General features: G+C 47.4%; 1 protein-coding gene across 1 annotated transcript in view; it reads right to left on the bottom strand.

The window, feature by feature from the left end:
* cntn4 (contactin 4) overlaps positions 1-16,133 on the bottom strand; it is a 369,932-nt gene that overhangs the window by 146,441 nt on the left and 207,358 nt on the right. Inside the window, exon 5 of the mRNA XM_084315452.1 lies at positions 12,202-12,405. Within this exon, the coding sequence (XP_084171578.1) occupies positions 12,202-12,405 (204 nt within the window). The remainder of the gene's footprint in view (positions 1-12,201; positions 12,406-16,133) is intronic.

Genomic DNA, 16,133 nt, shown 5'->3' with positions numbered 1-16,133 from the left:
CCCGCGGGTTGAATGCCCACGCCCGAGAATATTATTATTATTTTTTTTTTTTTTGTGATCCGAAATCATATTGCATCAAGCGAGCCTACTGTTGGATATCCAGTCACCCCAGGCTCTCAGATGTGAAAAAAGCGCCCCCTATCGTCTCCCAGATGGTAAATCACCCTTTTGGATTGGACTCAATGAAAGTGAATGGGAGAAAGGATTTCTGACTCCACATTTTACGTCTCACTCATGCATCTGGGGTTACCAGAGTTCATTCTGGAGCCTCTGAGCCGCGGGGAATATGTGTTCTACTATACACACGGTGGATCAATACAATTATCGATTTTTTCGAATGGTGATCAGGAATTGGAATAATCCATTTGGATACCATCTGACCTCAGGTAAGGAATCTATGTTATCAGTCTTAGGATAATCAGACTCGTTTTCACGGATATATAAGCGTTTCCCCTATATGTGATATAGCTGTTTTGACTGTAAAAGCCATGAGGAAATAAGAGCAGCGATTATCAGCGCGCGGCACGAGCGTGCGTGCGCACACATATACTATCGATCATCTAGCGTTTATTTGAAAACGATTCATAAATAGGCCGACAAATGACAACGTTCTGGAATATTCCAGTAAAAGGCGATTATCATAGAATGGGTTGTTTTTTCCGCGAAAACTAGTGAGTTTCAAAATGCTATCAAACGGAAATGAAGCGATAAAAAAACAATCTGCTTTGACAATGTTGACTGGAAAATGAGTCTTTGATAAGCGACGGGCAGATTAGACACATAGCCGTAATTTAAAACATAGATTAGGCGATATTAACGTTAACATTGGAGCGGATTTGGGCATTCAAGGGGGTAAAAAGGAAAACACGGACTGGCTCCCAAAGTGTTAAAAAAGGCAGCGGTGGCCTAAAGGTTAGAGAAGCGGGTTTGTGACCGGAAGGTCGCCGGTTCGATCTGGGCGGGGAAATAAATTAATAACTATCTCCTGTCCCTTAATACCAACTGCTGAAGTGCCCTTGAGCAAGGCACTTAACCCCCAACTGCTTCAGTGGAGTTGCTCAATGGCCAACAGTGTCAGACTGTGGTTGTACTAGGGGGCGGCTCACCAGGTGTGAATGGAACTGTGTGAATGTGAAGCAGGGCGTTGGTGAAAAAATTGCATCCATGCTCAAAGAACCTACCCTGGTTAAATAAAGGATCAAATAAAAAATTGAAAGAAAAACAGGCTTCTCTGTCCGTTCTTAGTAGTAGAGTGTATAGCCTAGGTGTTGTCAGATCACTCCAGTTTATGGTTGATGTGGACCCCCAGGACTGCCTCCTCCCTACCCTCCCCCTGGGAGGTCTACATGTAAAGGCAACAATATTATTGTTGCCATGGGTGTAAAGTACTTGAGTAATTGTACTTTGTTAAAATACCTAAGTACTGTTTTTTGGGATTTGTACTTTACTTGTACTGTATTATTAGGTATGATTTTTTCTTCTGCTGACTTAAGTATGATCTTTATGAACAATCTGCAGTGTAAGGTTCACATAATTAAAACAAAATTATCAACAATCCATCAGGATAAGTGGAAGGTGGCGATATGGAAAAAACCTAAACTTAGAAAATATGTTGTAATTAAAAATGAGTATTTTACTGAACCTTATGTAATGTTAAACTTAAAGAGAAGACGGAGGTCTCTGTGTGCCCAGTTGAGGTCTGGCACCCTGCCATTGGCTGTGGAAGTGGGTAGATACCAAGGTAAACCTGAGGAGGAGCGGTTGTGTGTTCTATGTGATCTGGGAGTGGTGGAAGATGAATATAATTTAGTTTTGTATTGCCCTTTGTACACCAATTTGAGGAGGGCTTTATTTGAGACATTTTTTATTGTAAATCCGGATTTGTTTTGGCAGTCTGAGAGTTGTATGTTGAGTTTTTTTTTCCAGTTTTGCAGGATTTTTGGAGAAAGCATGGCACTTGAGACAAAACACACTATATCCTATATAATTGTATATGAATTCCTCTTGTTTCTTTGTTTACATACATTGCTTATTACGTTTTATTGTATATATATTTGTTTGTGGCCATCTTGGTCTATATGTCATAATTTGTCAAGTAATTTGTCAAGTATACTATTATATACTTATTGTTTATGTGTCTTGTAAGCCCATATGGGCTGGGCATACAAAATATGTAAGACACGAAAATAAAAAAACATCAAATCAAATCAAATCAATTAAGTTTGTATACTTGTACTTTTACTCAATTACATTTCAGAGAAAAAAACATACATTTTACTCCTTTAAAATGCAGACCTACAAAGTACAAAGTACAAATCTTGCAGGTCCAACCATTTTAATTAGTTTCTCTGGCCGAACTGACGTTAACGTTATTAATCCTGTGCCCCACACTTTATTTTAACAGCCAATCAATGGAAAATGAACCCGCCAATACCCATGCTGATTGGTCCTTGTACAAGACTAGAAAGTGGGGATCTTTGATTAAACACCTGCTATCAGAAGAATAGACAGTCAGAGTGAAAAGCCACAGAAGATGGCCACAAACGATAGTACGAGTGATGAAGAGGACAAAACGATAGGTTATGTATATAACCTAGTTATATGAGTACTGGCTGAGCGTCTCGCTCTTTCGCCATATCGAGATATACCTCATATCCAGTACCTACTGTACTTCATTAACGAAAACAAAGCACCCATGCACTTGACCAGGCCCCGCCCCAGTGACCTCCTATAAGGCACCAGGCGTGGTCACACTCGCCCTTCCTCGGGAAAAAAGTTTTCCATCAAGAAAAACCCCCTCAAGGGACCTCAGGGCACGCTAAGAGCGAGACGCTCAGCCAGTACTCATATAACTAGGTTATATACATAACCTATCGTTATATAGTCGTACTGGCGAATCGCGTCTCGCTCTTTCGCCATATCGAGATATTGGGACAGAGCAGACGCGAGGACCGACAAATGTACCCCCTGAGGACCCGCAAGCCCTATCACCAGGGGGGAGGGGAGTCCCGTCACCCCCCCTTCCTAGCGAAGAGGGGGCGGCAGTCAACTCCACCCAAGTGCGAAAAAGAGGGAACTAGAGACCCCTAAAACGCACAGCACATGCGGGACCACGTGTGTCACATCACCTCGTGGCACACACCCACACATCCCTGCTAACCCACCGAAGGGCTGGACGCAGGGGAGGTCCCAGACCTCAGAACCGCCTGGGAGACAGGACCCCCAGTCATGTCCATGAGGTAAAACCTAACAAAAGGATCCGGGGAGGACCAGGAGGCCGCAGCACAGATGTCCTCCACCGAGGCCCCCCCTAACAAGGCGGCAGAGGCCGCCACCCCACGAGTGGAGTGCGCCCTGACACCCCCAGGGGGGGCCAGCCCAGCCAACGTGTAACAAAGGGCAATGCCCTCGCACAGCCAATGTGACAGGCGCTGTTTCGACAGTGCCTTACCAGCGCGAGAGCCACCGTAACAAACAAAGAGCTGATCGGTAGCCCTGAGATCCTGAGTCCGGCTGAGGTAAACCCCCAAAGCCCGGACTGGACACGACAGGTGAAGGCACGCCTCTAACTCACCAGCGTGAGGAGGCGGATGAAACGCCTGAACCACAATATCCCTGGAGCGAAAAGAGCTCCGGATATTTTTTGGCACGAAGACTGGATTAGGCCTCAGAGTCGCACCGCTATTGACACGAATAGACACGCACTCAGGCCGCACCGAGAGAGCACACAGCTCACCCACGCGCTTAGCAGAGGTGATGGCCAGCAGGAATGCAGTCTTGAAAGACAGCTGTTCCAAAGACGCCTGCTCAAGAGGCTCAAACGGGACCTCGGTCAACCGGCCGAGGACCAGTTGGAGGTCCCAACTCGGAGACAGAGAACGTTTCACCGGCTTAAGGCGCCGAGCTCCAAGCAGGAAACGCTTCACAAGAGGGTGGCTGAACAACGTAACGCCCTCAAACCCCTCATGACAAGAGGATATAGCCGCGGCATATACCCTCACCGTCGAAGCCGACAGTGTATCCAATATAGACTGAAGGAAGGAAAGGACAGCGTCCAGGGGGCAGGACACCGGGTCCCAGCCCCCCACCTTACACCACTCTTGGAAAATACGCCATCTACCCGCGTAAACCGCGATAGTGGAGGGAGCATGCGCGTTCCGGATGGTGTCGACCACAGAAGGGTCCATCCTCTCCAGACTCACCCTCTCACCAGCCAAACCATCAGCGGCTGGCCCAGCACAGGGAACCACCAGAGACCTGTGCGCTTGAGAGAGGGCCCGCGATGACCAAGGAACAGGCCACGGGGGGGCTACCAAGAGCTGGATCAGGACCGGGAACCACACAGCTGCGCCCCAGTCCAGCGCGATCAGGATCAAGGTCCTGCGCTCCCGATGTACCCGCTCCAACAACTGACCTATCAGATGTATGGGGGGAAAGTGTACAGAATCCCGGGCGGCCATGGATACATCGAGAAGGCATCCACCCCCAAGGGAGGATCGTCCCCCCGACTGATCGAGAACCACAAGGGGCACTGGTGAGACTGTCTGCTCGCAAACAGATCCACGAGGCTTCCCCGAAGCGGTCCCAAACCTGTCTGACTATGTCTGGACGTAGCCCCCACTTGTCGAGACGAGGACCGCCCCGCGACATCACATCTGCGCCCACATTCTCCCTGCCAGGGATGTGGAGCACCCTCAGGCTGCGCATATTGCGAGACGCCCACAGCCAGAGCTTGAACGCCGCCTGGTGCAGACAGATGGAGCGTACTCCACCCTGTCTGTTGATATACGCCGCTGCCGTCATGCTGTCTGTCCTGACCAACACGTGCTCGCCTGCCACTAAGTGGCCGAGCCGTTTGAGGACCAGGAGGGCCGCCTTCAATTCCAACACATTGATGTGCATGGCAGACCGGGCAGCATGGACTGTCCAGCTGCCCCCCACTGCGTTGGTCTGACACGTCCCCCCCATCCTGTGAGGGAGGCGTCGGTGAAGACTGTGACATGTGACCGCCTGCCGCCCATGGGGACCCTGCTGGTGAGGGTACCAGGCCTCCTCCAGTAGGCGAGATCCCCCCGTATCGACAAGGGAACCTTCAAAAGTTTCCACTTGTCTCTCACCGGGTCTATTTTCATCCTGGAAAACCACCTATGTATCCTCCTCATGAAGAGGAGGCCAAGAGGGACCACAGAGTGAGCAGATGCCAATATACCGAGCAGGCGCATCACATACAGCGCCGTAACCGTCCCGCCAGGACGGAGCCTCCTGAGCGCGTCGAGGATAGACACTCGCCGCTGCTCCGAGAGGGTTGCCCTCATGGGCCTTGAGCTTAGAACCAAGCCCAAGTACTCCACCTGTTGACTGGGAAGAGGTGTACTCTTCTTCCAGTTCACAGCAAAACCCAGCTTGGTGAGGAATTCCACCACCAGCCTGGTATGAGACCTGGCGACCTCCTCTGACCGGCTGAGGAGCAGAATGTCGTCGAGATAGAAAATAATTAGTATCCCCTGATGACGTATAGGCTCCAGCGCGGTCTCTACGCAATTGGTGAATGTGCGGGGGGCCAGAGAGTAGCCGAACGGCAACCTCTGGTATTCATACGCCACGCCCTGAAACAGGAACCGTAGGTATTTCCTGTGAGGAGGGAAAATCGGGATGTGAAAATACGCATCCTTCAGGTCTATAGAGGTGAACCAGTCTCCCACCCTGACAGCGTTTAACAGGTGTTTGACGTCAACATTCTGAACCGTCTCGCCACAATCAGACGATTGAACTCGGACAGATCCAGTATAGGTCTGACACCTCCAGTTTTTTTGGGCACCAGACGGGAGTAGACGCCCGACATCGCGTCCTTCCGTGGGACCACGACTACGGCTTGCTTCGCCAACAGAGATTGGATCTCGTCGGCCAGAGCTGTCACTGCTGCCGACCCTGACAACAGGGTCTGCACCAAACCTGAAAATGGAGGGTGGGGTTGTGCGAACTGCAAAACAAGCCCCCGCCTCAACGTTCTCTCCATCCACTTCGACATATTGCACTGCTGTAGCCATATGTGATGATACTCCCAAAGCGCACCCGCCGCCATTTGGCGCTGGCCCACAATGAACTGTAAATAGGCGGCCCGGTCCCACCCGCTGTGCGTAGCCAACTCTGACCGCTAACCCTGCGGGCAGGGTGTTTCGTGGAGTCGGGACATCGGTCCCTGATACAACCCACGAGGCAATCGCACCCAAGGGGGGACCCAGACAGAAAGGGCCGGTTTGATACGGGAGAAGCTGACATCATACCAGGTGACAAGAGCTCCCCCACTGAACACCCCTCCAGCATGGACCGCTGAGGGGCTGTTCTGCAGCTGGACATGCAAGGTGCGAGGACCCCATGGGTTCCTACACACCGTAGCCCTGCAGTGATATTACTACCACCCAAATCACGCGCGCCTGCCAGACCACTCCCGGGCTCTCCGGAGTGGGAGGCACTAACGTGATACCCGGCCTGGCGAAGGCGAGGTCGGGGAAACCCGCGCTGAGCATTCCTTCGAAGAGGCCTCGAGTCCCCCTGCTGACAACCTTTGAAGGTGACAGACGTAACACCAGGCTCACCATCAACTGGGTGTCAGCCCCTGTCCCTATGAGAAGCGAAACGTGGGGCCGCATGCGCTTCATTGAAGGGCCGCAGCCCGCAGCCAAAGGAAACAAATCAGAGCCCCTTTTCCGCTGGTGTTGGGGGAGGGAGTGATCGGAGAGCGGGCTGCACACAGCAGGACGGCGACGGTTTCTTAGGCCGTGCTCATCCAATGTAGCCGATCCCTCGGCCGCCAAGGCTGTCGGCCTTGTGGACACTTTTTTTTTTTTTTTTAAATTAGATATATTTTTTGGCGTTTTATCGCTTTATTGCTACTGGGCAGTCCAGTAGAGAGAGACAGAGGAGGAATGGGAGACAGAGTGGGGGGAAGACATTCTGCAAATAATGACGGGTTCGGGAGTCGAACCTGGGTCGGCCGTGTCGCGGCTGAGCGCGCTATGTGGTTCGCCACTGGGGCGCCCCGTGGACACCTGTTGACGTAGCGCCCAGGGTACCTCAGGCGGGGGAAACATGGCCGCTGGTCGAGGGCCTCGCCATAGTCGCTGACGAGGCCGTGCTCTCAACTCTGGCTGCATGGCGTGAGGCGGTGTGGGGCCCAGGTCAAATACCGCCCGCGTTTCCGCAGAACGACAAAAAAGTCCTTCTGCGGAAAGAGGAGCCTTAAGGAGAAGAAACCTTTCCTCCTCCCCAAGGGAAGACTGCTCCAACCAGAGATGCCTATCAACAAGTGTTGATAGCATCCTGATCCTCCCTGCGGTTATAGCTTGCGACTGATTCAAGATTTCTATAACCCCAAAAACACGGACAATGTTTTCAGCGTCGGCTGGCCCTGTAGCCCCACTACCCGATGCCAATGTGGACAGAAAAACAATCAGCTGAGCCACGACACTGGCCGCAGCTAAATTCCATCCTATGGCAGTATAACCCTCATCAGTCCATACTGCCACCTGCCGGGCCAACTTGCTCTCAAGCGTCAGCTTCCGGGTGGGACACCTTTCAACCCCACCGGGGCAAAGGATCGATGCTACCTGGCTCTCAAGCCAAGGCACACCTGCCTTGCGCCCTGTTGTCAGCCCATTTACCCGTAAAAAGGGTAAATAAGTCTCAGCAAAACCCCCCACATTAGCTACCGACTGACCTTCATCAATGAACCGGTTAAGAGGAGGGAAAAGCGGTGACATCCCACAGCGGGGAACAGTGGAACAGTGACCCAGCATTACAGCATTAGCATTAGCAGCGCGCTCCAGGATAGCCGGGAAAACGTCCAACTCAGAGTTACGTTTACCCAGATATCCTGCCCCTTGCGCCAATAGACAACTCGGTTGTCTCACAGGACAACAAGCAGTATTACTAACGCCAACATTAATGCCTGATGGCACAGAGCCTACCTGAGCGCAAGTTCGCCGTCCCTCGACCTGCTGTCAGAAGACGAGGAAACCCCAGGACAGACCCGACGTGCTGTTGGAACATGCCGAGAAGATTCCAGGGGCTGGAAAATCTCCGGCGAAAACCCAACATTGTTCAATTTCTCTCTGCATTTCATAACGCTAGTTACATGGGATGCAAAGCACGTCCATGATGGAAAATGAAAAAAGAGGAAGGGCGAGTGTGACCATGCCTGGTGCCTTATAGGAGGTCACTGGGGCGGGGCCTGGTCAAATGCATGGGTGTTTTGTTTTTGTTAATGAAGTACAGAAGGTACTGGAGATGAGGTATATCTCGATATGGCGAAAGAGCGAGACGCGATTCGCCAGTACGACTATATAACTGAACATTTCATTGCCCGAGAATAAAAAAGAGTTTTTCTACTGTGTTTCTATTTCGGGGAATGTCTGCATTTGTTTTCAGTCCACTGCCCCCTTTAAAGAGGCAATTCACCAACAAACAATCTATTTTGCACATAATCTCACACACATCCAAAAACCTTTTTTTTTGCACACATAGTTTGACAGTTATTGAGAGTAAATGAGTTTGAACACGGCCACCAGTGATGTCATCTGGGACATTGTGTTAATTACAGCTCCATGAAATAATAAGGTAGCAGTCTCTAGAAGACAAGGTATTGCTATTTTGTCATCTACATCATTGAGCTGTAGCAACACAGGGAGTTCCTTCGGTGTGTGAGATTATGTGCAAAATAAATCAGTATAGTTTTTTGGTGAAGTGCCCCTTTAAGCCTCCCATTCTCTGTTAATGGAGCAGCTTGGAGAGAATCAAGGAAATATTGACTCTTTTGCTTCTGACTTTGGGAGATACTTGTTCAGCTTCCTAAATCAAGACTGAATTGTCTATGATCAAAAGGAATGACATATCAAAACTTTATCTCCAAAAGGGATTAAGAAAAACAACCACATTTTCAGATTGACACCAACATGTATTGTTGACGTTAAACATTTTGGAATAGGCGAATAATAAGGAAACTTTCAAATCGAAGTAAATTGGAAAATTGGAGATACACATGTTTTACCTGACAGCAGTGAGTGATTCTGGTTGTAAATTGGGTTTACCTTTAAATTCCACTACAAAACACCAGCCCTGTGTCCGGACACGCTGCCTTCCTCAGGATCCCAGTGACAATGTCGAAGCACTCTCTTCTAACATTAAGTGCAATAATAGCTTTGTCCTTATTGGTGGTATTCAAGGCTACGTGTTGCACAAATGGGGTTCCTGAGACGGAGAGGAAACAGGCCAATTGCATCTCCTTGATTTGGCACGGCACGTTGTTATCAGGAAGCTCCCTGACTGACTGCGAGAGGTCATTCAGATCTGCAGCCCCGGCACCGCTCGCGGTAAACGAGACAGGTGTAAGAGGACTGGTAATTGTCTCACACCATAACCTTTTGTAGGGGGGGATACCTGTTTAATATGGCCCTCGTGACTATAGGCTGCGGCTGATTATTGATGTTTTGTTGTCAACACAGCTAGTCCCTGTGCCTCTATTAAATAAGGTTTTAATGAAAGAATGGAAACAAGGAGACTGTTGGGAGGTGTTCTGTATCGCTTGGAACAAAAAGGACTCCTTAAATGTATGCTGTATATTGAGTCCGGCTCTCAGAATAATACAGACATAAAACATCTGTGGAACTCATCTCCCGTTAACCTAAACTATCCGACTATTATGTTGTGAAATGAACAATTCAAAATCTGCACCTGGCACCACGTGCCACGCTGACAGAACCCCGATTCGCCCCCCGACCCCAAATCGCATATGAAACAACACTTAAAAGGATGCACACACGAGATATCAAAGTTTCTCTCTGACAGTCTCTCTGTCTGTCCTCTCTACTGAACGTCTGTCCTCTCTACTGAACGTCTGTCTGTCCTCTCTACTGAGCGTCTGTCTGTCCTCTCTACTGAGCGTCTGTCTGTCCTCTCTACTGAACGTCTGTCTGTCCTCTCTACTGAGCGTCTGTCTGTCCTCTCTACTGAGCGTCTGTCTGTCCTCTCTACTGAGCGTCTGTCTGTCCTCTCTACTGAACGTCTGTCTGTCCTCTCTACTGAGCGTCTGTCTGTCCTCTCTACTGAGCGTCTGTCTGTCATCTCTATTGAACGTCTGTCTCTCCTCTCTACTGAACGTCTGTCCTCTCTACTGAACGTCTGTCTGTCCTCTCTACTGAACGTCTGTCTGGCCTCTTGTACAAGAGGAGTTCTGCTGCGTGCCGTTTTGGCAGCTCTGCTCTACGCCCGCTCTCTCCCCTCCCGAGTTGGAAGGCAGACTCTTGTTAGCAGTCTGCAGAGGCATCCCAGTGTAAATGTAGCTAGTTGGCAAGCTTACTAACACATGTCCAAGGCTCAGTAGAGACAGAAGGGCAACTGTGCTTCTCATTCTAAACTGGGTTATCTATCGAAAATAGAAATGTGTACAACAATCCCTTGAGAAAACAGAAGAGGAGGTACACAAAGTACCTTGTAATTTCAATGTGTTTCTCTTTTCTGTTTTAGCCATACACACTGATGCGTTTAGGCTGTCAACTGAAAGCCTTCATCAGAACATGAGGAATGTTCGTCCAGAACCAGAGATAACTTTGGGTTTGTAGACGTCATGCTCTGTTGAAGGCTTCCTGAAGACAGCTGATTGCGTCAGCAGGTTTGTGGCCAGATTGTTTTTTTATTATTGTTTTTTTTATTAAAGGAGTGCCACCTTTTCCATTTTCAGGTACCGTGGCAATGTACAGTACGGTGTAAGAACAACAACAACAACAACAACAACAACAACAACAACAACAACAGCAGCAAAAACAACTAGCCATCATCATCAGGTTTCCTGAAATGTATTTTCATTACTATTACTATTACAAACTGTATTGCTTAGCCCAGGGTCTCTGAAGGGGTCCCCAGCTAAATGAGGAACTAATATAATCTTCACTAGAAGTTATGTGTACAGGGAGAGAGTGTATACAAATTACTATTCTGCTCTCACCTCTGTTATCTCTCCACCTACAGTTTAGACAGTTATGAAATTCATATCTAACAACGAGTATATTGTCAGATGCGAATCACTGGGACAACATCTTATCAAATGGGGACCTTGGTCAATTGGGGGACTTTGACATGAAAAGGTTTGAGAACTACTGGGATAGTTCATATACATTTCCATCTTTTACCTTTAACGCTTAGCCAGTCTATTCACGATGTCTAATATGACGCAAGGCGACGGCTTATTGGCGACGGCCATCATTGATTTTATGATAATCACCTGATAACAACCAGATTACGATCACCTGTTATTTACCAGGCAAGATGTCTGTGACTATGAGTTGAATATTTCATAGACAAACAAAACACATACACCCCTGAAGCTCTCCTATTCATTACTGAGTCAAAGCCGCAGCCGCAGCCGCCGCCGCAGGTAAAAACGTCTGGACTTTTTCTTTGGTTCAAACTGGGCATTAGGAGAGCAACACATTGTAATATTCTTTGCTACTTGCCCGAGGCTCTATTTGATAAGCAGCAGGCTGACGGCGTGCTGTAGCTGATCAAATAATGATTGTCTCAAGTCATGAACGGTAGGGATAACTTGTTCACATACTGTATTCATGTATTCAGAATGCAGCGTGTCAACACTGCACACGCATCACACATGGAAATATCCGCCAATGTGTTGGATTAGAACTGAAATACAGCTGGAAGAAGAAAATACAGTAATATGGAATATCTTCATCTGATTCTTTGTTGTTTTTATTACATTAAATAGGAGCTTCCTTCCGGGACAGCAATTCAAGATTACCAGCCAACAATGACCTTTCAGCTGGAGTGCCAGCCCAGAGCATCACGGCTATATTCTAAAGGACACGCTGAAATTAGCGAAGAGAGAGCTAATTAACCTTTGAAATTTATTTGTATTCCTTAAAACCAGTTGTCCTTGTTCGGTACAAAATAAGTTAGGGTTTTTCAGTCCAGCAGGATATCTGAAATTAAGCCAAAAAAACATCCAAAGGAGGGGCTACCCTAATTTTCATTCAGAGCAGAAAAAAACACAGTCATTAAAATGATGAAAGAGGCAACAAATTGTCTGTGTATTAATAACACGTTCATTAACATTATGCATATCCGAGCACGCTGTATACTTTAGGACGCTTTTTTATACATTTTTTTTTTTACTGGAGAAGCAGGCTCTCTCACCGTCGCTGCGCAGCACCAGAGGGGTGGGCGGGCCCTGCACCCGGGTTTTCGTCACCGTGTTGGTGACCACGCACGTGTAGTTGCCCACATCGGAGGGCTCCACCTTGGCGATGTACAGGTTTCCCGTCTCCTGGGAGATGAAGCGCCGGGTGTCCTGCTTGACGGACGAGGGGTACTCGTTAAAGATCCAGGAGAACATCAGATCTGTGGAGTAGAGAGAAAGAAGGAGTTAAAATAAAAACAACCCAAGTCAGGTGAAAAAGCTCTCACACACACACTCTCCCAGCTTTACAGAATTACGACTAGACCTTATTTCTGCGTGCCGTGGAGAGGAGCGCTGTGATACGTGTGGGGTTGTCTGTGTGGCAGCAGGTATGAGGTGTTTTCCTGATTCTTTAGACCTCTAACGGGAGTAGAAATGGTGGCAGAACCGCATCACGCAAAGGTGAAAATGAATGATGCCCAGGGCCTGCTGTGAGAGGTTACAGGGTTCTGTAATTACCTGGACTCATTTCAAAAATGGAAAATTCTCCACGTGGATGAGGAATGAATACAGAATGCCCCCTATGACCTGTTGTCGGCGAGAGCGGTCAGAGATGAGAACCTTTATTAATCAGAGTTTCTAAGACAGAACCGTCAGAGATGAGAACCTGTAATTATCTGTATTTCTAAGACAGAACCGTCAGAGATGAGAACCTGTAATTATCTGTATTTCTAAGACAGAACCGTCAGAGATGAGAACCTGTAATTATCTGTATTTCTAAGACAGAACCGTCAGAGATGAGGACCTGTAATTCTCAGTATTTCTAAGACAGAACCGTCAGAGATGAGGACCTGTAATTCTTATTTTTTGTCATACATTTCTTATTATAAGAAGTTGGCATGTACAATCAAAAAATGTACTTGTCTCTGTTTCCAGCTTCTCAATGATCATAGATGAGGGAGGACCTCTCATTCTCAGTGTTTCTAAGACAGAACAATCAGAGATCTGTCATTCCCAGAGTGTTTTTAAGACAGAACCGTCAGAAATGAGGACCTATAATTATTATTTTTTTTTTCATACATTTATTATTATAAGAAGTTGGCATGTACAATCAAAAATGTTACTTGTCTCTGTTTCCAGCTTCTCAATGCCTACCTCACAGGCTAAAAATAAAAACAGAAATATTGCCCTGTCAAGGCACAAACCAATGGCATAGGGACATATAGGTATTTAGTACTGATACATTTGTGACATAAACGGTATTCAAATATACAGTACTACTGTTACCCCTAGATCCTGACAGAATATATACATATGATGGGGAGGGGACTGTACATTAGGAGGGGGTGGGTGGGTGGGAGAGAAATATACATACGGCGGGGAGGGAATATATACATGCAGTGGGGAGGAGACTGTCTATTAGGAGGTGGTGGGGGTTTTGGGCATTTACGGTGGCCAAGAGCGGTTTTGAATGTGGGTAGGGATTCACATTCCTTTACAGCTTTGGGTAGGGCGTTCCACATTGATGTGGCATAATTGCGAAACGTGTTTAGTCCCTTGTTTGAGCCGAATCTGGGTTTAACATGATTTGTTGAGCTTCCTCTGGTGTAGTGGTTGTGGTATTCACTGACCTTTGGGAAGTATTTTGACATGTACATGGGTAACTTAGTCGTATAGTGTATCTTGTAGACCAGGCCCATTGCAAGTTGCTGTACTCTGTCGTCTACTCTAAGCCATCCTAGGTTGTCAAAGTGGGCAGGGGTGAGGTGGGTTCTGGGGGTAAGGTCAAGTAGTAGTCTGACCAGTTTGTTTTGTGATGTTTGTAATTTTGTTTTAAGCGCCTTTGAGGTGCTTTGGTACCATGAGGTGCACGGATAGTCGTAGTACCCTTGAATGAGTGCTCCTGCCAGAGTCTTCAGGGTATTCTTGTTTACCAGAGAGGAGATCCGGTACAGGAATCTAGTTCGTTGGTTGACTTTTTTTTATTACATTGGATGCCATTTTGTCACAGGAAAGAATTGCCTCTAGGATGGAACCCAGGTAGGTAATTTCGTCTTTCCTTGTGACAATATTGTCACCCACTGCAACTGAGAAGCCGTCGGTCTTGCTGAGTTTGTTATTTGAACCGAAGAGAATGGACTCTGTTTTGCCCATGTGTAATGATAGTTTGTTATCAGCGAGCCATATGCAGATTTTGCCTAGTTCCGAGCTGAGGGTTTTTTCAACCTGCAACTTGTACTTGTCAGAGACCAGCAGGGCTGAGTCGTCCGCAAACAGGAACAAGTTGCAGTCACAGGCTGACGACATGTCATTTGCATAAATTAGGAAGAGTAGCGGTCCTAGTATGCTTCCTTGTGGAACACCACAGCTCACTGTGAGGGGGGGGGGGGGGGGGGGGGATAGAGTACCGTTTACCTCTACCATCTGTTCTCTCCCCTCCAGGTAGGATTGCATCCAGCTCACTGATAAGCTATCAAAACCAATTGCTTTTAGCTTGTCAATCAGAATGGAGTGATTGACAGTGTCGAAGGCCTTTTGTAGGTCCAGCATGACCATGCCGCAGTATTTGCCCGCGTCCACCTCTTGTTTGATGTGGTCGTTCAAATAGAGGAGGCATGTGTCAGTGGAGTGGGACGTTCTGAAGCCAGATTGGAATTCGTAGATTAGATTTTTTTCCACCAGGTACTTTTCGACCTGTTCGTAGACTATTTTCTCCATGACTTTCGAGATGGAGGTAAGAATAGAAACATGGCGGTAGTTGCCTGGGTCTAATTTGCTGCCCTTTTTGTGCAGAGGAGTCACTCTCGCAATTTTGAAGTCCTTGGGGACGTGTCCCTGTTTTATAGAGAGGTTTATTATGTGTGTGATGACTGGGGTGATGGCGGCTGCTGCGTCTCTGAGGAATTTGGAGGGGATGTTGTCATGGCCAGTGGCCTTGTTTGGTAGGAGGGCGCTCAATTTTTTGAATACCTCATCGGTTGTTACCATTTCAAGTTTGAAGTCGTCTTTGTGGACCCCTAGGTTTTTGTAGTATGCTACTATGTGTTCTACCCCATAATGCCCTGAGTGGGAGGGTAGTTTGTTTACCAGTGTTGTGGCTATGTTTGTGAAGAAGATGTTTAAGTAATTGGCTACATCTAGCTTGTCTGTGATGAGCGTGTTGTCTGTCTTTATGTTTATGTTTGAGAATCTGGTTTTAAGTTTTTTACTGCAGCCTAGTTGATTATTGAGTAATTTCCAAAGTTCGCGGGGTTTGTTTTTGTTTTCCCCAGTTTCGTCGTTGATGAAATTTCTTTTTGCGGTTTTGATCATGGTGTTTACGTCATTTCTTAGTCTGTTTCTTTGAATTTTTAGTTCAACCACGTGGGCTTGGAGTTCACTGTTTGAGCTTTTGGAAAGCTTTGTCTGACTTTTATGAAGTTCAGAGCATTTTTTGTCTCTGGTTTTCATAGCGGCCAGTATTTCAGTGTGCATCCATGGCTCAGCGTGATTTTTAACCCTGGTGGTTCTTATGGGTGCCATGTTGTTGAGTATTGCTGTGAATTTGGTTTTGAATCCAAGCCATGTTTCTTCAACCTGTGTACCACTGAGTTCATCTGACCAGTCCAAGCTCCCCAGTTCTAGGTTAAAGTTTTGAGGTCTCTAGATGTGACTGTTTTGTGACAGCCGGCCTTCTGTTTTAGCTTTTTGCGGGTACAGAAAATAATATAATGATCACTTAACCAGCATGCTATCACCCCTTTATTGGAGATCATGGACTTGTCAGAGGTCAAAATGAGGTCAATGGTGGTTTGTGTCGAATCACATACCCTTGTGGGTTGGGTGATTAGCTGGCTGAAACCGTGCAGATCAGAAAATCTACTGAAGGCCTTGAAGACGGGTGCTGCTTTACGCAGCATATCCGTGTTCCAGTCCCCAATACGAATTTTTTCTACCCCCTCCACCCCAG

This window comes from Notolepis coatsorum, assembly GCF_963971535.1.
Source record: "Notolepis coatsorum genome assembly, chromosome: 6".
In the NCBI taxonomy this organism is placed as follows: Eukaryota; Metazoa; Chordata; class Actinopteri; order Aulopiformes; family Paralepididae; genus Notolepis; species Notolepis coatsorum.
This window is presented reverse-complemented; position numbering and strand designations above follow the sequence as displayed.